This window comes from Budorcas taxicolor, chromosome 5, assembly GCF_023091745.1.
Source record: "Budorcas taxicolor isolate Tak-1 chromosome 5, Takin1.1, whole genome shotgun sequence".
NCBI classification, from domain to species: Eukaryota; Metazoa; Chordata; class Mammalia; order Artiodactyla; family Bovidae; genus Budorcas; species Budorcas taxicolor.
Genome location: NC_068914.1, coordinates 41014480 through 41039233, shown reverse-complemented (window position 1 = coordinate 41039233; position 24754 = coordinate 41014480). Strand labels below are relative to the sequence as shown.

Below are 24754 nucleotides of genomic sequence, written 5' to 3'. Positions count from 1 at the left end.
TTTAAATTGAAGAATTGTTGATTTACAACATTGCAGTAGTTCAGGTGGGCTGCTGCTGCTGCTGCTGCTAAGTCACTTCAGTCGTGTCCGACTCTGTGCGACCCCATAGACGGCAGCCCACCAGGCTCCCCCGTCCCTGGGATTCTCCAGGCAAGAACACTGGAGTGGGTTGCCATTTCCTTCTCCAATGCATGGAAGTGAAAAGTGAAAGTGAAGTCGCTCAGTTGTGTCTGACCCTTAGCAACCCCATGGACCGCAACCTTCCAGGCTCCTCTGTCCATGGGATTTTCCAGCCAAGAGAACTGGAGTGGGGTGCCATTGCCTTCTCCAAGTAGCTCAGGTGTACAACATAGTAATTCAATGTTTATGGATTATACTTCATTTAAAGTTATTGCAATTTAATTTGTATATTTCTCTGTGCTGTACAATATATTTATTTTATACACAGTGCATTTTAATCCCCTGCAGCATCTTGCCCCTCCTTCTGACTCTCTCCCTATTGGTAACCAATAGTTCTTTTTTAATTGAGGAATAGTGAATTAACAATGTTGTGCTAGTTTCAAGTGTACAGCAAAGTGATTCAGCTAAATATTTAGTTCTTTGTATCTGTTGCTGTTTGATTGTACTGATTTCTCTTTTAGATTCCACATATGCGACAGCATACTCTATGATTTATTTCACTTAGCATAATACCTTCCAAGTCCATCCATGTTGTTGCAAAAAGCAAACTTTCATTCTTTTGTTGAGTGTATTTCATTATATCACATCTTCATCCATTCATCTATTTTCTGTGTTGATGGATACTTGGGTTGCTTCCATATCTAGGCTATTGTAGATAATGCTGCTATGAATGCCAGGGCACATGTATCTTTTTGAATTGGTGTTTTTGTTTTCTTTGGGTATATACTGAGGAATGAAATTGCTGGATCATAAGGTCATTCTATTTATAGTTTTTTCTGAGGGCTGTGTTTATTGTTTTACACAGTGGCTTCTCCAATTTACATTCCCACTAAGAGTGCATGCGGGCTTCACATCACTTTAAAAAGTTTTAGTACAAATTGCCAAAGTGCTTTCTAGAAGAGTTTCTCCAAAATGTATTCTCGTTAACTTTGTCTCCAAATCATTATACACATGTGAGCAAAATACATTAACGTGTTTTTCTGTGTATTTTTAAATACCAGTTGTGATCAAACTAAATTCAATTTCAACTTTTTTTTCACTTAACTAATCATACAATTCTCTGTGTTACAATACCTTAATATCATTTTCAAATACCCACTTTAGTCATTCATTTATTATTAGACACTCATTTCCCCCTGTTATAATGCAGTTATAAATATCTTAAACATTTTAAAAGTGTACCTTTATGCATAACACTACCCTTGATACTGCACAAGATAACTACACAGACTTGGTATTCAAGCTTTGCTGACTCAGAATAATGTCTACCTACTAGTCAGAAAACCAGTTTAACATGTAAAAAAAAAAAAAAAATCCCACTCATAGCACTTCAAAACTGTAAAGTTCATCAGCTCACTCGCTCAGTTGTGTCTGACTCTTTGAGACCCCATGGACTGCAGCACACCAGGCTTCCCTGTCCATCACCAACTCCTGGAGCTTGCTCAAACTCACGTCCATCAAGTCAGCGAAGCCATCCAACCATCTCATCCTCTGTCATCCCCTTCTCCTCCTGCCTTCAATCTTTCCCAGCATCAGGTTCTTTCCCAATGAGTCAGTTCTTTGCATCAGGTGGCCAAAGTATTGTGGTTTCAGTTTCAACATCAGTCCTTCCAATGAATATTCAGGGTTGATTTCCTTATCATTGATTGGTTTGATCTCCTTGCAGTCCAAGGGACTCTCAAGAGTCTTCTCCAACACCACAGTTCAAAAGCATCAATTCTTCAGTACTCAGCCTTCTTTATAGTTCAACTCTCACATCCATACATGACTACTGGAAAAATCATAGCTTTGACTAGATGGTCCTTTGTTGGCAAAGTAACGTCTCTGCTTTTTAATATGCTGTCTAAATTGGTCACAGCTTTTCTTCCAAGGAGCAAGTGTTTTTTTTTTTTTTTTTTTAAATTTCATGGCTGTAGTCCCCATCTGCAGTGATTTTGGAGCTCCATAAAATAAAAAGTCTCTCACTGTTTCCATTGTTTCCCCATCTATTTGCCATGAAGTGATGGGACAAGATGCCATGATCTTAGTTTTCTGAGTGCTGAGTTTTAAGCCAAATTTTTCACTCTCCTCTTTCACTTTCAAGAGGTTCTTTAGTTCTTTGCTTTCTGCCATAAGGGTGGTGTCATCTGCATATCTGCGGTTATTGATATTTCTACCAGCAATCTTGATTCCAGCTTGTGCTTCATCCAGCCCAGCATTTTGCATGACATACTCTGCATATAAGTTAAATAAGCAGGGTGATAATATACAAACTTGACATACTCCTTTCCCTATTTGGAACTAGTCTGTTGTTCCATGTCGAGTTCTAACTTTGCTTCTTGACCTGCATACAGATTTCTCAGGAGGCAGATCAGGTGGTCTGGTATTCCCATCTCTTTAAGAATTTTTCACATAGCATAAAGCTAATAAAAATATAATGAACCTAGTAATAAATATAATCAAAGTTAAGCAAAACTCAATCAATGAAGGACTTTAAAAAAAGAAATAAATCAGGAGAAATTACCATAGTTAATAGAGTTAACTCATTGCCATAAATTCTCCCCCAATTTCTCTATATACCCAGTGCATTTTAATTAATAGATTGACAAGGTTTTTCATAGACCTTGGAAAGCCGGTTTCAAAATAAGTAGGAACCATATGATCTAGCAGTTCTATACCTAGGTGCATACCCAAGAGACCTGAAAGTGTATGTTCACGTACAGACTTGCAGGCAAATCTTCACAGCAGTATTACTCATAATAGCCAAAAAGTGGAAACAACCCAAATATCTATTAACTGATAAACAGATAAACAAAACATAGCACAATCATATATTACATATACACATCTTTACAAATGAATATTATTCAGCCATGAATAGATTGAAGTACTGATATATGGTATGAGGTAGATGAATTTGCTGTGTGAAAGAAGCTAGACACAAAAAGGCACATATGGTATGATTCCATGTGTATGGAATATCCAGAATAGGCAACTCCACAGAGACAGAAAGATTAGTGCTTTCCAGGGGCTGAAGAGGGAGGATGGGAAATGACTGCAAATATGTTACTGGTATATAAACAAACAGACCGGTGGGACAGAATAAGAAACTCAGAGACAGAGCCAAGCGTGTATGCAATATTGATGACCTCTGTGTTGCTCTAAATCAGTGGAGAAACAATAAAACATCAATATGTGGTCATGAGATAATTTATCAATATATACACTTATTTCAGGTAGATTAAAAACATAAATGGAAATGCAAGTTTTATACTTTTATAAGAAAATATATGGTGGTATTTTCATAACCTAATGTGAAAAGTGAAAGTGTTAGCCACTCAATTGTGTCCAGGTCTTTGTGACCACATGGACTGTGGCCTACCAGGCTCCTCTGTGCATGGAATTCTCCAGGCAAGAATACCGGGAGTGGGTAGCCATTTCCTTCTCCAGAGGATCTTCTTCACCCAGGGATTGAACCCAAGTCTCCTGTTTGGCTTCTTTACTATCTGAGCCACCAGGGACGCCCCCACCCTGATATAGGAAAGACTTTAGTAAGGCCTCCGATACACAAAGGAAAAAATTGATAAGTTTGACTACATTACAACTTAAAGCTTCAACTAGTTACTGTAACAAAACTAAAAGATGATCTACAGATGGGGACCATGTAGCTGCATATCATTTGCTCATTCTTTCAACAAATATTGAATGTGCATGCTGTACCAGATGCTATATGACAGCAAGTTTGTCTGGTGGTGGGAATGATGCAGAAGAAAACAAACAAGAAGTATATATAGGAGAGAAAGGGAAGAATTCCTGGCACACAGGGCAGGGCAAATAGCCCAGGTATTTGCATGGCCCATTTGTTCTGCTCCTTCAGATCAATGGCACATGTCCCCTTCTCAGGAAGGCCTTTCCTGACCATCCTCTTGCAATTGCAACTTTTAATCCCATCCCAGGAAACCTTCATCTCTTCTTTTCTCCACTTTTTCTTTATAGCCGTTATCACTTCCTAGTGCCAAATATTTTATTTATTTGTCCTTCACTTGTCTCTTTTCACTAGAAAATAAACTTTATAAGACCAGGGATCACCAGTACTTAGAACAGCATCTAATAGGTTGGTGCAAAAGTAATTGCGGTTTTTGCATTGTTGAAATTTGCCATTTGATATTGGAATACATTCTGTATAAATTTGATTATGATATACATCATTTTAATGCACATTTCTCACTTTATGTTTTTGTGCTAATGACTTATTATTTGCTGTTTATTTTATATTTATTTTAGATTATGGAAATGTTGTTAGACAAAAAGCAAATTCAAGCAATTTTCTGATTTGAGTTCAAAATGGGTCGTAAAGCAGCAGAGACAGCTTGCAATATCGACTATGCATTTCACCCAGGAACTGCTAAGGAACATACAGTGCAGTGGTGGTTCAAGTTTTGCAAAGGAGACGAGAGCCTTGAAGTTGAGGCGCACAGTGGCTGGCCATTGGGAGTTGACAATGACAACTGAGAGCCATCATCGAAGATGATCCTCTTACAACTACATGAGAAGCTGCAGAAGAACTCAACATCAACCACTTTACAGTTGTTCAGTATTTGAAGCAAATTGGAAAGTTTAAAAAGTTCCATAATTGGGTGCCTCATGAGCTGACCAGAAATTTAAAAAAAAAAATCATTTTGAAGCGTCATCTTTCCTTATTCAACACAATACAATGAGCCATTTCTGGATCAGATTGTGATATGTGACAAAAAGTAGATTGTGTATGACAACCGGAGATGACCAGCTCAGTTTCTGGACTGAGAAGCAGCTCCAAAGCACTTCCCAAAGCCAGACTTACACCAAACGATCATGGCCACTCTTTGGTGGTCTGCTGCTGATCCACTGCTGGTGGTCCACCACAGCCTGCTGAACCCCGGTAAAACCATCGCATCTGAGAAGTGTGCTCAGCAAATTGACGAGATGCACTGAAAACTATGCCTGCAGCCAGCACTGGTCAACAGATGGGCCCGATTCTCCACAGCAGTGCCTGACTCCACATTGAACAACCAACACTTCAAAAGTGGAACATTAAGGTTTTGCTTCATCCACTGTATTCACCTGACCTCTGGTCAACCAACTACCACTTCTTCAAGCATCTCGACAATGTTTTGCAGGGAAAATGTTTTCATAAACAGCAGGAGGCAGAAAAATGCTTTCCAAGTGTTTGTTGAATCCTGAATCATGGATTTTTACGCTATAGGGATAAGCAGACTTATTTCTCATTGGCAACAATATGTTAAAATAGGTTCCTATTTTGATATAAGAAAGATGTGTTTGAGCCTAGTCATAATGATTTAAAATTCATGATCCAAAACCACAATTATGTTCGCACCAACCTAATATAACATGGTAGGTGCTCAACAAATACTTGTTAAATAAATAAGAAAATACTTGTGTCCTTAGTGGCACAAATCATATTGCCACGCATAAACTATGCACAGAAATATTTGTTGAAGGTTACCTGATCCGTAAAGGAAAAATATTTTATATATATTTTATTACAATTATAACTGTGGTGTTGGAGAAGACTCTTGAGAGAGTCCCTGGACAGCAAGGCGATCAGAACAGTCAATCCTAAAGGAAATCAACCCTGAATATTCATTGGAAGTTCAGTTGCTGAAGCTGAAGCTCCAATACTTTGGCCACCTGATGTCAAGAACTGACTCATTGGAAAAGACCCTGATGCTGGGAAAGATTGAAGGTAGGAGGAGAAAGGGACAACAGAGGATGAGCTGGTTGGATGGCATCACCAACTCGATGGATATGAGTTTGAGCAAGCTCTGGGAGTTGGTGATGCACAGGAAAGCCTGGCATGCTACAGTCCATGGGGTTGCAAAGAGTCAGACATGACTGAGCGACTGAAAAACAACTAATAACATTGAAGTATGTCTATATATCTACAGGTATATATTTACAGAATTTGAAAAGCTTGTTTCCCGTCACTCTTCTGAAAAACTTTTTATAGCTTTATTGAGATATAATTCACCTATTTACAGTTCATCCAATTCACGTTTTTACTATATTCACAAATATGTGCAAGCATCATTAGTCAATTTTAGAATATTTTCATTACCTCAGAAATACAATGCCCTTTAGCTACGATTCTTCTATCCCCTGCTTCCCATTTCTCTCAGTCCTAAGCAATGAATCTTTCTATCCCTATGGATTTGTCTGTTCTAAACATTACAAATGAATGGAATCATATATATGGGCTTCTGTGACTGACTTCTTTCACTTAGTATAATGTATCTGTAGAGTAGCATGGATAGTATTTCATTTGTTTGTTGCCAAATAATATTTCACTGTATTGTTATTGTTCAGACACTAAGTCATGTTTGACTTTGTGACCTCATGGACTGCAGCACACCAGGCTTCCCTGTCTTTCATTATATCCAAGAGTTGGCTCAAACTCATGTCCATTGAGTCAGTGATGCCATCCAGCCATCTTATTCTGTTACCCCCTTCTCCTCCTGCCTTCAATCTTTCCCAGCATCAGGGTCTTTTCTAATGAGTCAGCTCTTCGCATCAGGTGGCCATTGTATTGGAGCTTCAGCTTCAGCATCCTTCCAATGAATATTCAGGGTTGATTTTTTTAGGATTGACTGATTTGATCTGCTTGCTGTCCAAGGGACTCTCAAGAGCCTTCTCCAATACCACAATTCAAAAGCTCAATTCTTTGGTGCTCAGCCTTCTTTACAGTCCAGTTCTCACATCCTTACATGACTACTGGAAAAACCATAGCTTTGACTACATGGACCTTTACTGGCAAAGTTATATCTCTGCTTTTTAATACACTATCTAGGTTTGTCATAGCTTTCCTTCCAAGGAGCAAGTGTCCTTTAACTTCATGGCTGCAGTCACAGTCTGCAGTGATTTTGGGGCCCAAGAAAATAAACTCTGTCACTGTTTCCCCTTTTCCCCCATCTATTTGTTATGAAGTGATGGGACCAGATACCATGATCTTAGTTTTTTGAATGTTGAGTTTTAAGCCAGCTTTTTCACTCTCTTCCTTCACCATCAAGAGACTTTAGATCCTCTTCACTTTCTGCCACTGGAGTGCATCTGCATATCTGAGGCTTATTTCTTCCAGCAATCTTGATTCCAGCTTGTAATTCATCCAGTCCAGCATTTTCATGATGTACTCTGCATATCAGTTAAATAAGCAGGATGACAATATACAGCCTTAATGTACTCCTTTCCCATTTTGGAACCAGTCTGTTGTTCCAGGTCCAGTTCAAACTGATGCTTCTTGTCCTGCATACAGGTTTCTCAGGAGACAAGTAAGCTGGTCTGGTATTCCCATCTCTTGAAGAATTTTCCAGTTTGTTGTGATCCACGCAGTTAAAGGCTTTAGCATAGTCAATGCAGCAGAAGTAGATGTTTTTCTGGAACTACTTTGCTTTTTCAATAATGCAGCAGATGTTGGCAATTTGGTTTCTGGTTCCTCTACCTTTTCCAAATCCAGCTCGTACATCTGGAATTTCTCAGTTCATGTACTGTTGAAGCCTAACTTGTACGTTTTCAGCATTAGCTTGCTAGGCATGTGAAATGAGTGCAATTGTCCAGTAGTCTGAACATTCTTTGGCATTGTCCTTCTTTGGGACTGGAATGAAAATTAAACTTTTACCCAGAGGGATGTTGTGGGGAGGGAAGTGGGAGGGGGGGGTTCGTGTTTGGGATCGCATGTACACCCGTGGTGGATTCATGTCAATGTATGGCAAAACCAATACAGTATTGTAAGGTAAAATAAAGTAAAAATAAAAATTTTAAAAATAAATAAATAAGAAAAAAAAAAAACCTAACCTTTTCCAGTTCTGTGGCCAATCCTGTGTTTTCCAAGTTTGCTGACATCTTGAGTGCAGCACTTTAACAGCATTATCTTTTAGGATTTGAAATAGCTCAGGTGAAATTCCATCACCTTCACTAGCTTTGTTCGTAGTAATGCTTCCTAAGCCCCACTTGACTTCACACTCCAGAATGTCTGACTGTAGGTGAGTGACCACACCATCTCAGTTATCAGGGTCATTAAGACCTTTTTTGCATATTTTTCTGTATTCTTACCATTTCTTCTTAATCTCTTCTGCTTCTGTTAGGTTCTTGCTGCTTCTGTCCTTTACTGTGCCCACCCTTGTATGAAATTTTTCCTTGGTATCTTTAACTCCATTGTACTGATATACCATATTTTGTTCCTCCAGTCATCTGCTGATGTAAATTTGGGTAGTTTCCACCTTTTGCTTACTATGAAGCGTGCTGTTATGATCATCTGTGCACAAGGTATACTCCTAGAAGTAGAATTATTTGGGTCATATGCCAACTCCATGTTTAAGTTTTGAGACTGCCAAATGCCTTCTATAGTGATTGCACCTTTTTACATCCTTCATACCAACATATGAGACTTCTAATTTCTCTGTATCCCCACTAATACTTGTTATTTTCTGTAATTTTTTTTATTATAGTCAGCCTAGTGGGATGTGAAGTGGTATCTCATTGTGGTTTTGCCCATCCCTATTACTCCCTGAAATACCAACTTCCTTCTTCAGTAAAGATCTAGAACATTAATTTCCTATTACTTTCTAGCATTGCCTGAAAAATATATCTGTGAAATGGTATGTGTACACTTCACGATACCACTTTAGATCCTACAGGTATCTTTTAAATATTACAGTTACCATTTTAGAAATGGTCACTCAAGTTTCTGGCAGTTTCTCATAGCTCCCTGTCCCACCTAGCTCCCTGACCCCCCCGCCACCTCCTGTGCTTCATGTAATAAGCACACAATAAGGTAAACTCTGAAGCGCAGACCCTTGTGCTGGCCTGTTCCACCTAGCTCCCTGGCCCCCCCGCCCCCGTGCTTTATGTAATAAGCACACAATAAGGTAAACGCGGAAGCGCAGACTCTTGTGCTGGCCTGCGTTTTGTCTCTTACCTGACTTTGTGCTTTCTTAAGTAACCAGAACCAGTTTTTGCATGCGGTACTTTTTCCTGTAAAGGTGACAAATGTGAGGATTTATGGACTGAATAAAAACAGGTGCATTTAAAAGGTGTAGGACTTTATTCAGTCAAATGTGGCCAGATAGAATACAATATGAGGAAGAAAGAACACCATTCCAGAAGTGGAATCTTACTGAAAATCTTTTACCTTCCTTGCCCCAACTTAGGCTGGTAGCTTTCCCTTAAACACAAAAGAAAATATATCCCACTAAGTACCAAAACTATGTTTATGCATTTGAAGCAATAACACAAGGAGACAGGGTGGAGATGCCTTCTGCAGGTGCCACACAGGTTGAGAGGCATTTCCTGACAAAGGAGTAGCTACAGTTGGGACACCTGGGGTAACGACATATGCAAATGAGTACTGGGAAAGTATTCCTGGGATTCACCTCCATTAAGTATTATACTTTGAGGCATCATTATAGGTTATGAAACATTATAGGTTAGAAACTAAGTTTCTAATGAGAAAGAAGTGAAAAGCAGTTCAGTGAAACACTGCTGTATTTGAACAGATGAACAGGAGTGGTGGTTGGAGAAAGAAAAGGATATGATGGATCCAGGTTTTGGAAAGTTGAGGTCTTGTGAACTGCTATACCAGTGGAGTGGGTAAAAATACCCTTTTCCCACTATATACTTCAAGTAAGCACTGACTCTAATAATGTTGTAAATAACTGGCTTCCTTAGATATAGAAGGAGTCACATTAAAATGATTACAATTATATGAAAGTTCTCTCTCTTTCTCCTTTTTTTTGTCATGGTCAAGTAGAAGACCACCGGTATCTCTACCACTGGTATGACCTTTTCAGGGTCAGTAGGATCAGACTTCACACAAACTCGGAATTTTACGACCAACATCATCAGCAAAGCTGTTCAGTACATAAGCAAAGCAGTTCAGTCCAGGTCTTCAGGAGCCTACTTTATCCACAAGGAATCTGGCTAACTGATACATGTGTTCAAAGCTGCAGAGACGAAATGGGTGGTGTCTCCCAAGCGTCTTGCTCCAGAGCTGAAGAGACCCCAGAGATTAGCTAGAATAGAAAACCTTCCTATGACACAGGTCTGTCAGGCGCTTGAAATCACTGCCAAGTTATTTCATTTCAATCACTGTTCCTTTGTTACTAAATAAACAAGGAGGAAAGACTGTGTATATAAAGTGCCTACAATAAAGAGGTTATTTAGGGAAAACGTACTAAAATACAGTACTTGTGTTTTCCCAACCAGCCCCAGGCCGTCCAGCCTCAGCCCGAGTTCTACCCTAGAGAATGCTGTAGCGCATGTTCCTTTTGGAAAGCGACGGTGGGAGAAGGGTATCAAAGCTAATCTTTAACTGAGACTTTACTATGTGAAAAACTCTTCTGCGCTTCTTAGTGGTAACACATTTAATGGTCAAATAATCCTACGAGGCGGGTCCAAATTTAACCCTATTTCTCAGATGAAGAAATTGAGCTAGAGATGAATTACTTCCTTAAGGTCACACAGTCACTCAGCGACGGGGACCACCGCGAAAGCAGGCATCCCGGAGAGGAGCACAACGGGGGACACAAGAGGGAGGGAAAGGGGGAGACGGGGAGGCGGGAGGGGGACACACAGGGGAGAAATAACCAGGACTGTCTCGCACTGATTGATATGCGTATTTTCATCACTTTAGCTGCTGGCGTCACCGCCAGGAACGGAAAAGACTTCTACCTCTGTAAGGTTCAGCCTCGATAACAAGAAAACCATCGCACAGGAGACGCGTGGACGCTCCCTTTCTCACCCGCAGGTTCCCCGGCGTCGCAGGGCCGCCTTCAGCGGCGAACTACAATCCCCACTATGCACCGCGCGGGGGCCAGGGGCCCATGCGGGGGGCGCACGCGAGGGTGTTCCACAGGCGCCTTGAGAAAAAGAAAAAAAGTATACATCTTCCGTCGCTCTCCAGCCTTCACACTGTTCTCACTCTCAGAGGGATGCGGTCGTCTTTTTTATGAACAGATAATACGGAAAAGCGTGTAAGGTCGCTTCTGTTTTCAGGCACAACAGAGGGCAGCTGCGACAACAGCGCCCGGGCGCGAGGTCCTCGGCCAAGCGCGGGGCAGAGCCAGCGGAGGCGGGGCGGGGACGCGGCCGGAAGTGTGCTCAGGCGGAGAGAGAAACCTGAGTGGTTGCTGGTGCGCGCTTCCGGCTAGTGCGCTGACGTCGGCCGGCTGTACAGGGCGCCGCTGAGGGCTCTTCGGCCGCTGCCGCGCGTACCCTGCTCGCCCCGAGGCGCTTAGTCTCTTGTCTTCTCGCCGTAGGCCTTGACGACATGAGCAGCAAAGAAGGTGGCATCCTCAAAAGCTTTGGGCGTGATTTACTTATTTAATCCAGCCTTTTTGTCGCATTTTCCACTTCCCACCCTTGAAAGATGCTTTCTCCCCGCGCAGACTCGGGGGGCGGCGGCCCTGGTGATTTCCCCGGCCACATTGGCCGAATTTACCTCTTTTCCTTAATCCTCGAGGCATTTTTATCTTAGTTCGGTAATTGCCCCACCTTGTTCCAGATCAGGGAACCCACTGTGGGAGGTTTGGATGAGCTTAAGGTTTGGGAGGTGGTGGGGGAAGATTGTGCTGCTTTTTGTCCGTTTGCTGAGAAAGTCTCTGCGATGAGGCCCAGGGGAGGTCTGGTTTTAAGGAAGAAAGGGGTTTACCTCTGCTATGTGTTGTCAAGTCCTGGTGATGGGAGAGCCCTGTCCAACCTTTTTTTCCTTCTCTATGTAAGGATCAGGAGGGTTCAGGAAAAGGAAGCATGACAATTTCCCACATAACCAGAGAAGAGAAGGGAAGGATGTTAATTCATCTTCACCTGTGATGTTGGCCTTCAAATGTAAGTTCTCTGTCTGGAGGTTTTCCAGTGGTGCTCGGTCTGTCATGAAAATTGAGATTACAAAAGTCTTGACTTTATTTTCCCCTTTTAAGTTTCACAGGTAAACATTAATTAACATCAGACCTGCCACATAACTGGAAATTACTGTGCACCTGATTCACAAGCATACATATCAGCTATATATGTACAGATAATTTTAAACGTGTATTGGTTTTGTTTTCTCCGCTAGGCTTTTGGAGACTTTTATGTTTGTTTTTTTTTTTTAAGATTTTTTTTGATGTGGAACATTTTTAAAGTTTTTATTGGATTTGTTATAATAACTGCTTCTATTTTATGTTTTGACTTTTTGACCATGAGGCATGTGGGATCCCCGACCAGGCATCGACCTCACACCCTCTTCATTGAATGGTGAAGTCTCAACCACTGAACCGGGAGGGAAATGCTGTATTTTTGTTTTCACTATATCTTTTTGCAGAGAGTGGGCACTCAAGTGCATGTAAATTATATGGATATGTTTAGTCCCAGATTCTCTTTTCTCAGTATATTAACTTGGGAAAATTCCTCTTTGCAAAACAAAGTATAAAACAAAATTCATGTAACTCTTGTCTTCTGTCCAGGATCCTATTTTTTTTGTACACAATGTGTGGCAGGCAAGATCTTAGTTCCCTTACCTGGGATTGAATCCATGCTCCTCTGCAGTGAAATTGCAGAGACCTAGCCACTGGACCAGCACAGAATTCCCGCAGCATCCTATTCTTTATAGTTTCTGTAGTTCAGGAATCCAAGACAGGCTTAGCTGTTGGTTCAGATAACTTGGAGTCACCTTGAATTGAGTTGGAGGATCCACAACTATCAGTCACTTAGGCCTTCTGCTAGCAGTCAGCTCTGTGTGCCCCCATGTGGACCCCTCCATAGTACTACCTGAGTGTCCTTGTGTTACAGCATTTGGCTTCCCCAGATACAGGGAGGGAGAAGACCACAGTTCTCTTAGGTTCTAATCTTGGATATCATACATGTCACTTTTGCTATAGTTTATTAGTTAGAAATGAGGCAGTTTAAAACTCAGCCTCATGTTTGAGAGAAAGGGAATTTAGTGCTACGTTTTGAGAGGAGGAGTATTAAGTAAATTGTGGACATATTCGAAGATTGTCACAGCGCATAACTGTGATCTTCAGTGGTGTAAGACAACTACTTGTGACTGAGGAAAGAGCGTATTGATAGAGCTATATGCGCAGTGGAGAAGCTGCCCTGGGTCAAGTGCTCCCTGTTGTTACGGGCTCACGCACTCCATTGCTTGTTTCCAAGCATGTTTTGCTGTCTTATGTTTCTTCCTGCCTTTGTCTTCGTAGCTCATTAGGCCTGGAATAGCTTCTACCTTGGTGCCCCATTGCCCCGCTGAGATACTGCTCTTTAGGCCTGGAATAGCTTCTAGCTTGGAGAAGGCAATGGCACCCCACTCTAGTACTCTTGCCTGGCAAATCCCATGGACACAGGGGCCTGGTAGGCTGCAGTCCATGGGGTCGCTAGGAGTTGGATACCACTGAGTGACTTCACTTTAACTTTTCACTTTCGTGCACTGGAGAATGAAATGGCAACCCACTCCAGTGTTCTTGCCTGGAGGATCCCAGGGACGGGGGAGCCTGGTGGGCTGCCGTCTATGGGGTCACACAGAGTTGGACACGACTGAAGCGACTTAGCAGCAGCAGCAGCTTCTAGCTTGATGTGCCATTGCCCCACTGATGTTCTGTAATTTTTTTAAAGACCCATTCCAAGTAGCTTCTTCCTACTTTTCTGATCTTTTTCTGATTTTCCTCCCAAGCAAATTTGGTGACAGAGATTGCCTTCATTGAACATCCATCCATTTAGTCAAGACGTATTTATTGAACATCTGTGTTCTAGCAAGGGCTTCCCAGGTGGTGCTAGTGGTAAAGAATCTGCCAGCCTATGCAGGAGATACAAGAGACAGGTTTGATCCCTGGGTTGCGAAGATTCCCTGGAGTAGGAAATGGCAACCTGCTCAGGTGTTCTTTCCTGTAAAATCCCATGGGCAGAAGATCTTGTGGGGCTACAGTCCATGGGGTCTCAAAGAGTCAGGACTGAGTGACTGAACACTGCTAATACTGTGTTTCCGCATATGTTGATAGTGAACAAGAAAAATATAATTCCTGCTTTACTGAGCCTTTTGTATATATTTATTATAACATGATCACATTCAATTCTTTGCATCTGTCTCATACTGGACTGAGCTTGAGGATAGAAACTGCCTTATTCAACTTTTTATTCATAGTATCTAATTCACAGTGGTGATTAATATAGTCAACATGTGAATGCATTTGATTGTCTTCAAATGTTAGGCAAAATCCTAGCCTAATTATTATCTCAGTAATAAAAGACCGGATGTATTTAGGCCTTTGTTAGCTACTAATTTGGTTATTATTCAAGTTCTGAATACACTTTTGTATTCAGGTTCAAAGTATGACTGTGGACTGCCAGGCAACTTGCTAGTTCTTTGGAATGATAATTCTTCTAAAATAAAGTGGTTATTAAGTAAGTAAGTGCTTTATGGGTATTTCAACACCTAGGGCTTGAGAATTCAGAAAGTTGATGTTATTAAGGTTTAAAGCATAATTTGAAAATTCTGGTTTATTTTTTGTGGATATTTACATTGTGCTTGGTAAGGTAATTAAAAATAACTTTACATAATTTAGTGAAGTAGTTGAAAGTAATTTTTATAAGTAGTTATATGTGGTAATTTTGTGATAACAATCTCTTGATTAGAACAGATAATTTGTTACAATACATACATCTCATTGGAGGCTCTGGGTGGTAAAATCTAGTTAAGGCATACCTGTATTTGAAGAAATTCAGAATATCTTGGTTAGTAGCAGAGTTTTTGATTTCCAGGTATTTTAAAAGTAAATAATTTGATTTCTCCTATATACTGACAATATTGTTTCATTATACTTTCAAATGTAGAACAAGCATGCTTATGGTCATAATAATGTGTTTTTAGCATTTCAGCAGGAACTTGATGCAAGACATGACAAATACGAGAGACTTGTGAAACTGAGTCGAGATATAACTGTTGAAAGCAAAAGGACGATTTTTCTGCTCCATAGAATTACAAGGTAAGTAAGTATCTTTACATTTGTTACAGTTGGATACAGGTTGGTATGTATTTTATATTTATCAGTAAGTCAGTGGGCAGTAACTAGCTGACTTTTTTTAAACACCAGGATCAAGAGTCTGTTATTAGCAGGTAGATTTTATTTTAACAATAAACATTTTTTTTAAAAATAGGAAATTTTCTTATTTTCAGAACAGCTAAGGATTTGTGTCTTGTTAAGATCATTCACAGAGATAGAACTATTGTTTATGAATATCAGTTCAGTTCAGTCGCTCAGTCATGTCCGACTCTTTGCGACCCCGTGAATAGCAGCACGCCAGGCCTCCCTGTCCATCACCAACTCCCGGAGTTCACTCAGACTCATATCCATCAAGTCAGTGATGCCATCCAGCCATCTCATCCTCTGTTGTCCCCTTCTCCTCCTGCCCCCAATCCCTCCCAGCGTCAGACTCTTTTTCCAGTGAGTCAACTCTTCGCATGAAGTGGCCAAAGTATTGGAGTTTCAGCTTTAGCATCATTCCTTCCAGAGAAATCCCAGGGCTGATCTCCTTCAGAATGGACTGGTTGGATCTCCTTGCAGTCCAAGGGACTCTCAAGAGTCTTCTCCAGCACCACAGTTCGAAACCATCAATTCTTCGGTGCTCAGCCTTCTTCACAGTCCAACTCTCACATCCATACATGATCACTGGAAAAACCATAGCCTTGACTAGATGGACCTTAGTTGGCAAAGTAATGTCTCTGCTTTTGAATATGCTATCTAGGTTGGTCATAACTTATCTTCCAAGGAGTAAGCATCTTTTAGTTTCATGGCTGCAGTCACCATCTGCAGTGATTTTGGAGCCCCAAAAAATAAAGTCTGACACTGTTTCCCCATCTGTTTCCCATGAAGTGATGGGACCAGATGCCATGATCTTCGTTTTTTGAATGTTGAGCTTTAAGCCAACTTTCTCACTCTCCATTTTCACTTTCATCAAGAGGCTTTTTAGTTCCTCTTCACTTTCTGCCATAAGGGTGGTGTCATCTGCATATCTGAGGTGATTGATATTTCTCCCGGCAATCTTGAGTCCAGCTTGCATTTCTTCCAGCCCAGCGTTTCTCATGATGTACTCTTCAAATAAGTTAAATAAGCAGGGTGACAATATACAGCCTTGACGTACTCCTTTTCCTACATATTTAAACTTTAATCATTTATTAGAGCCTATTAACGTTAAAGCTTTTCTTGGATGATATGTGCAACAATTTTAGTATTAGGTAAACACTGCATTCTACTTATCTTCCCATTCATTGGACATTGGGCTTTCTGCCTCACCGAATTGAAATTGAAATTGTCTTTGTTCACTCATATTGATAAATCTAGTATATACTCTTCTACTGTTTTATTTACATTTTTGCAGCATGTGATAGTGTTGACTGTTTAATTCTTTGGGGGAATTCTGAAGTTCTTCCACCTTCAGCTCTGTGATATTCTTACACTATGAACTGACTGTTTTTCTAGGTGAAAGTATTAATTGCTCAGTCCTGTTTGGCTCTTTGCGACCCCATGGACTTTAACCCACCAGGCTCCCCAGTCAAGAATACTGGAGTGGGTTGCCGAGTCCTCTTCCAGGGGATCTTTCGGACTTAGGGATCAAACCCTGGTCTCCTGCATTGCAGGCAGATTCTTTACCGTCTAAGCCACCAGGGAAGCTTAATTCTTTGCAAGTTCCCCCACCTTCAGCTCTGTGACATTCTTTCTGTAGGTCTTTACTGTTTTTCTAGGGAGCTCTGTATATTTGATAGATTTCTTTGTTGCAAATAAAAAAAGCGAACTTAAACTAGCCTAGATTAAGAGGAGGGAAATAGAATATTTTATGAATGCAGCTGGGTATTTCCATTTTCTCATCTTTGTTTTGTATTTCATTTGACTAGCTTTCTTAGCTTTTCTGTTCTGCATTGAGGTAGAAATCATCCACCCTGTAGCTCACAGAGAGAGATTTTTTTACATTGGCAATTCCAAATGCCTCTAGAAGCTAGTGAGGATTGGCTCCCCACTGTGTGTCTGACAAAGTATTTAAGCAAGTCCAAGTGTAATTTTTGAGCTTTTTATTATTAAAGTAGTATTGAAGTATTCTATTCACGCACAGCTTTTAAGGTAACTCTGAGATACTTTAATTTTTATTCCATTAAGTGGAAACAATTTGTCATATGTAGATTAGTGGAATGTGGCACTATTAACATTTTCTTTTTTATACTTGGTTCTAAAATTAGTTTTTTGCTTGTTTTTTGAATCAGTTTTCGGGTAGCTTATACACACTTGAGCTTGTATTATGAAAAAAAGCAACACTGATCTGGTAAATTATGAACACCTTTTTCAATAGAAATTTCAGTTCTAAAACAATTGTCAATATTGAGCAGTTTAAAGAAATAGTAAAACTGCAACAGGAGAATTTCATATTTTGGAGAAAACTATGTTACTGTGTAACATCATCTTATGGTTGTCTACCAAAAAATAATAAATATTCATTATAGTAAACTTAGAAAATAATAATCTTTAGAAATATTAAAAATGACAGAGACGTTAAGGTACTGAGTGAAAGAAGTCAGTGAATGAAATACACTGACAGCCATTATCAGTAAGCAGATTTCATATGTTATGCTAATTGTTTCCATATTGTCCCTAATGTTTTTTGATTAGTAAACTAATAGTAAACTTCAGAAAAATTATAAACTAGAGAAAGTAAAACACTTAAAGAAATCAGAGTACATAAAGATAACTACTCTTAATGAGCACTTTTCATATTTTAACTATACTTTACATTTTCTTTAATAGATAAAGGTTAAAATAAATAGATAAGGGTAATATCTCTTTACCAGTGAGCTTTGGTAGTTTGATCTTTTAAAAAATTTTTCCATTTTGTTTCATAATGTTCTTTTATTTCTATAGAATCTGTTGTAATATCCTCTCTCTCATTCCTGAAGTTGGTAATTCATATCCTCTCTTTCTCCTGATCTGTCTGGCTAGAGGTTTATCAATTTTATTGATCTTAAAGGACTACTGTTGATTTCATTGATATTCTGTATGGTTTTCTGACATATTGATTTCTGCTATTTCCTTCTTTCTGTTTACTTTGGATTCGTTTGTTCCTTTTCTGAAGAATTTCTTAAGGTGGAAGCTGGGATCAAAGAAGAAACTGAGATCATTTCTTCTTTTCTAACACAGTGCTATCTGTTTCCCTTTTACACCTCTAAGTACATTTTAGCCACATTCCACAAATTTTGATATTTTGTTTTTCATTTTCATTCAGTTCAGAATACTTTCTAATTTTCATTTTCATCTTTGATTTCATCTTGGGTTGTTTAGATGTTGTTTGGTTTCCAAATACTTGGGAATTTTCCAAGCATGTTTTTAATGATTTGAATTCTTTTAAATTTACTGAAACTTGGTTTTGACCCAGAATATGGTCTCTCTGGACCTTGTACACTTGAAAAGTATATGTACTCTGCTGCTGTTGAGTGTAGTGTTCTATCGTGTCAGCTAAGTCAAGTTGGTTGATGATATTGTTCAATCATCTATGACGTTTCTGATTTTTATTAACATATACTTGTTCTGTCAATTATTGAGAGACGTTAAAAATCTCTTGACTATAATTGTGAATTTGTCTATTTCTTTTTGCAGTTCTATCAGTTTTTGCTTGATGTATTTAAGTTCTTCCATTTGATGTATTAAATGACATTTAGGATTGTTCTGTTGACTTGATGAATTGACCCATTATTATCATGATTATATCCCTGGAAATATTCTTTGTTTGGAAATCTGTTTTGTCATTATATTGATAACTACTCTCATTTTCTTTTGATTAGTGTTAACAGGGTATATCTTTATTCATCCTTTTATTTTTAATCTATTTATGTCTGGACTTCCCTGGTGACTCAGACAGTAGAGAATCTGCCTGCAATGCTGGAGACTGGGTTCAATCCCAAGGTCAAGAAGGTCCCTTGGAGAAGGGAATGGCAACCCACTCCAGTAGTCTTGTCTGGAGAATTCCATGGACAGAAGAGCCTTGTGGCTACAGTCCATGGGGTCACAGAATCAGGCATGATTGAGTGGCTAACACTTTAACACTGTATATATTTAAAAAGACTTTCTTATCTTTTTTGGTTTTTAATCCATTTATCAATTTTATCTAATCTCTGCCTTTTACATAGGTGTTTAGACCATTTACATTTAATGTGATTATTGACATGGTTGAAATTCAACCTGTGATCCATTTTCCTTTTTATTTTTTGCCTTATTTTGGATTGAGTATTTTTTATAATTCCATTTTTTATCTTATTTGTTGGCTTATTAGCTGTACTTTTTTTTTGTTTTTGTTGTGGTTGTTTTATGGTTTGTAATATATGACTTGTCACAGCCTGCTGTCCGTACTTTGTACAATACCATGTTAACTGAAACTTGTGCATTTCAGAATCTTGTCTTTCTTTGCATGGTTCTGTGGTAATAGTTACTTTGTAAATTGAGGTCACAGTGTTGATATGCACAGATTTCAGTTAACATGATACTGTGCAGAGTAAGGACGGCTTGCATATCACTTTGCCTATAATATATGAACCCTGTAATTCTATTCTTTCTTTTCCATTTCACTTTTACAAGCTTGGCTGGCCTTTGTACTACTTCTGAAATACATGCTACTTCTATCTTATTTATAATCCCTATTGGTGTATACTCAGTCATGTCTGACTCTTTGTGGCTCTATGGACTGTAGCCCTCCAGGCTCCTCTGTGCATGGAATTTTCCAAGCAAGAATACTGGAGCAGGTTGCCATTTCCTACTCAGAGGGATTTTCCCAACTCAGGGGTGGAACCTGCACTCCTGCATTGGCAGGCAGATTCATTACTGCAGTGCCACCTGACTTAGCCTATAAGTAAGTTAAGCCGCTCAGTTGTGTCCGATTCTTTGTGACCCCGTGGACTGTAGCCTACCAGGCTTCTCCATCCATGAGATTCTCCAGGCAAGAATACTGGAGTGGGTTACCATTCCCTTCTCCAGGGGATATTCCTGACCCAGGGATTGAACCCGGGTCTCCTGCATTGGAGGCAGATGCTTTAACCTCTGAGCCACCAGGGAAGATATAGGCTTAGCCTATAATCCCCATAATATACCAGAAATGGTAAATATATGGAAAAAGATAAATTTTTAATTAAAAAGTCATATTGTTTAAGTGAAAATAATTATTATTTTGGGGATTATTATTTTTACTTAAAATTTAAAAATTAGTACTTTAAATAAAAGTACTAATCCCCATAATACATTATTATTTTTAAACAATATGATTTTTTAAATTAAAGTTATCTTTTCCCATATATTTACCATTTCTGGTGTCCCTTATTCCTTTATTAATAGAACCATGTTTTCGTCTGGCATCATTTTCCTTTTGCCTGAAGAACTTCCTTTAATATGTTTTGTAGTGCCCGTGTGCCAGTGATGAATCAACTATTTCTGGTCTTGTCTGGGCTCTTGAGATTATTTTGTGTGTTCACTTAGAGTGGGCCTTTTTTCAGCCTCACAAGTTTGCACTAATCAAAATTCAACTGAAGACAGGAGTAGTCCCCTCTGTAGATCTCCGAAACTCTCTGCATGTATTTTCTCCTTTGTTTCTTTGCCTTGCAAGTTTTAGCCATTTTGACCACTGTGAACGCCCATCTCCTCCACCTCTACTGCGGAAGACTCCTAGGGGCCACCTAAGTTTCTCATGCCTACACTGTCACTTGGAAACTCTTCAGGCAGTCAGGAATAGTCACAGGGCACATGTCCTTTTTTTTCACTCTCATGCTGTCCTATGCTGCTTGTTTCACAATGTCTGAAAACCTTTTTATTTATTTATTTTTTATATGTTTGTTTCTCTTTAGTTGTTTATGGTGGGATGACAAATCCTGTTCATGTTATTCCATCTGACTAAAAGTAGACCTCTCTAGATGTCTTGTTGTTGTTGAGGATAATTGCTTCACAATGTTGTGTTAGTTTCTGCTGTACAATAGCGTGAATCAGCTGCGAGTTTACATATATCCCCTCACTCTTGAGCCTCACTCCCAACCCCATCCCACCTGGCTAGGTCATCACAGAGCACCAAGCTGAGCTCTCTGTGCTATATAGTAGCTTCCCGTTAGTTATCTCTTTTACACATGAAAGGAGATCAGTCCTGAATACTCATTGGAAGGAGTGGTGCTGAAGCTGAAGCTCCGATAGTTTGGCCACTTGATGCGAAGAACTGACTCATTGGAAAAGACTGTGATGTTGGGAAAGATAGAAGGCAGGAGAACGGGATGACAGACGATGAGATGGTTACCAACTCAATGGGCATGAGTTTTAGCAAGCTCCGGGAGTGGGTGATGGACAGGGAAGCCTGGCGTGCTGTAGTCTGTGTGGTCCCAAAGAGTTGGACACGACTGAGCAACTGATGTGAACTATGTATGTTAATTTAATGCTACTCTCTCAGTTTGTCCCACCATCTCCTTCCCCTGCAGTGTCCACCGTCTGTTCTCTACATCTGCATCTCTATTCTTGCCCTGTAGATAGGTTCATCAGTACCACTTTTCTAGATTCCATGTATATGCATTAATATACAATATTTATTTTTCTCTTTCTGGCTTACTTCACTCTGTATGACAGAGTCTAGGTCCATCCACATCACTGCAAACAACCTAATTGCATTCCTTCTTATGGCTAAGTAATATTCCACTGTATATATGTACCACAATTTCTTTATCTATATATCATATTTTTATGAACATAATTTCTCTTGTAGTTATGTTATAAATACAGCTTCTTATACTTCTACACTGAATATTACATTAAAGCATTTTCCATTTTTTTACCTATTTTTAATAAAATTATAGTTGTATTTTTGAGTTAGAAATTTCAAGATACATAGGATATTTATTTAGCTGTGCATTAGTTGATATGTATTTTATTTCAGTTTTTCACTATCAAAACATCTGGCTGATATTTGAAAAGTTCCCAATATCTTGATTGTAGTGCTCCTGATATGGAAGAAATATTGACTGAATCAGAAGTTAAATTGGATGGTGTCAGACAAAAGATACTGCAGGTAGCCCAAGAGCTCTCAGTAGAAGACATGCATCAGTTCCACAGAGCCATTACTACAGGTGAGTCTAGGTGTACTTTAGTGGTAATGTTTAAAAGAAAATAGTAATGTTAAATGATTTATGTATGCATTGCATGAATTACAGTTAACACTTAGTGAAATATTATTGGCTTTAAAAAATTGGGACTTCCGAGTAGTAATATAAAATAATTTCTTACTTGGCTTTATTTTCCTGTGTAGTGATAATTATTGATAGATTTTGATAAAGTAATTGAGGAGACACTCTTAATAGAGAAACTTTATTCTTGAATGAGTAGAGTGTATTCAGACAGGGTGTATCTCATTCCCCACTGAGTATATATTTCACTTGTGGCTCTTAAGTTTCAGTCACAGTAGGTTCATAAAAAGGAGGTATCACCTAGCCAGATGGACCAAAACATCTCATAGTGCGACTCCATACTGGGAATTCTAGGATAATACTGGGTTTTATATATTCATTTAAAAAGTTTCATGGAGTATTGGATCTTGGTGATTATCACCATTTATAAATCAGTTGCACAAACGTTTAAAGTACTTGATCTGATCCTCTTCATCCTTTTCTTGTTGTGAGTTCACTGATAGGAGAGAGAACTGTATAATTCAGACATACTCTAAAATTAGCGGAAAGACAAAGTCAAAGTTTGATTCATATTTGTAGAAGTAAGTGGAAGTTGCTTTCTGTCGAAGAGCTGATTCCACTGAGCTCAGGTCAGTTCAGTAGTAAGAAATGAGTTCATTTGGTATCTGTTCAATATATGTTCAATTTTACTCTGAATATTTATCGTTTCAGCACTTGTTTTTCAGAAATGTCAACTTGTGGTTGTTGAAATGTCTTAATAATTAGTAAGAGAAAGTGCCTGCATATATCAGTTAAAGTTGAAGATAACGTTATTATAAGCTAAAGTGATAGAATAGTTTTATGAAGAGTCATTATGGTATCTTCTGAAAGGAGATACATTTCTATCCTCATAATTTATTATTTACTATCAGGGATTTATTTGATTTTTAAATTAATAGCACACATAACTAAAAAGGCTTTATGAATTCCGTTTATGTTGTCAGGCCACACAGCCTTGCATATGACAAATTTGGGAGGATTGGGAGAGAAGATCAGAGGTAATGATAGGAAGAAAGTTAAAGTGAGAGTTAAACAAGCCTCTAGAAGAAAACATGTGAGAATGTCTTTATGACCTTGTAGTAGGAAAGATTTATTTTTTAAGTGATAGAAGAAAGTATTAACTATTAAAGGAAAATTGAATCAATTGAATTTTGTTAAAATTAAGAAATTGTCTTTATCAAAAGACATCATTAAGGAAGCAAAAAGGCAAATTGAAGTCTGAGAGATGATGTTTAAATATATACCTTAGATAGAAAACTCATATAGAATATGTGGAGAATTCCTACAAATCAATAAGAAGTCAATTTTAAAAATGGACAAAAAAAGTTGAATGGGGGCCTCAGAATGAGAATATTCAGATGACTATGAATATTCATGAAAAAGTGCTCAGCATCATTATTCACTAGAGTAGTGTAGAGTGAAACCAAATGAGGTACCATTCAGTCACCAGCATAACTAAATTGTAAATACTGACCATGCCATTAAAAAAACGGTTTGGCAGCATCTAGCCGAAAACCTGCATCTACCATGTGATTGCTTGTGGCTACGTACCCAAGAAAAGTGAGGAGTATATCACCAAAACACATGTGCAGGAGACCTCAGAACAGCAATAATCATAATATCCCAAAAGTAAAAGATCAGCAGGTCAGTGGGTAGGTACATTGTGGTGTAGCTGTCCAATGTAGAACCATGTAGCATTAGAAAAGGGTAAAGGTGTGCAGCATCAAATACGAATTTCTCATTCTGTTGGACAAAATAAGCAGACACAAAAGGGTATCTAACTGTATAATTCCATTTATGTGAAGTTCAGAAAGAGGCATAATTAATCTAGAGATGTTGATTTGCTTCATTTGGCCCAGTAGGTTATGTAGTAGGTCCTTCGTTTATCAATGAGTAAAGTGTAAGGAAAAGCTTTAAATAAGAGCGAGGACCATATGAATAGTGACACACAGAATGTTACTTAAGAAGTCATGCTTGGCTTTTAGAACAAAACCGAGGAATGGGGAAGAAAGGCAAAGGGGACATTTCATTGAATCAGTAGAGTGTTTCTTAAATCAGGAAGGAAGCACTAACTCTTGGAAAAAGTTTAGTTAGGGCATTAGTGAGATGGAAGGAATCTTTCTTCAGATGTTCCCACTTCACTATCACTGAGGATTATGAATTATTAAATCATAGTCACAGGATTATGAATTGTATGAGGATTAGTGCTTATAAGCACTGTATTTCATTTAGGGCTTCCCTAGTGGCTGCCCACAATGTGGGAGACCTGGGTTCAGTCCCTGGGTTGGGAAGATTCCCTGGAGGAGGGCATGGTAACTTCCTCCAGTATTCTTTCTTGGAGAATCCTGTGGATAG

General features: G+C 39.0%; 1 protein-coding gene across 1 annotated transcript in view; it reads left to right on the top strand.

Annotated features, from left to right (window-relative positions):
- The first annotated feature begins 11383 nt into the window (after nt 1-11383).
- TSNAX (translin associated factor X) overlaps nt 11384-24754 on the top strand; it is a 34085-nt gene continuing 20714 nt past the window's right edge. Inside the window, exons 1-4 of the mRNA XM_052639486.1 lie at nt 11384-11492; nt 11929-12033; nt 15047-15161; nt 22173-22303. Coding sequence (XP_052495446.1) covers nt 11477-11492; nt 11929-12033; nt 15047-15161; nt 22173-22303 — 367 coding nt within the window. The 5' untranslated portion in view covers nt 11384-11476. The remainder of the gene's footprint in view (nt 11493-11928; nt 12034-15046; nt 15162-22172; nt 22304-24754) is intronic.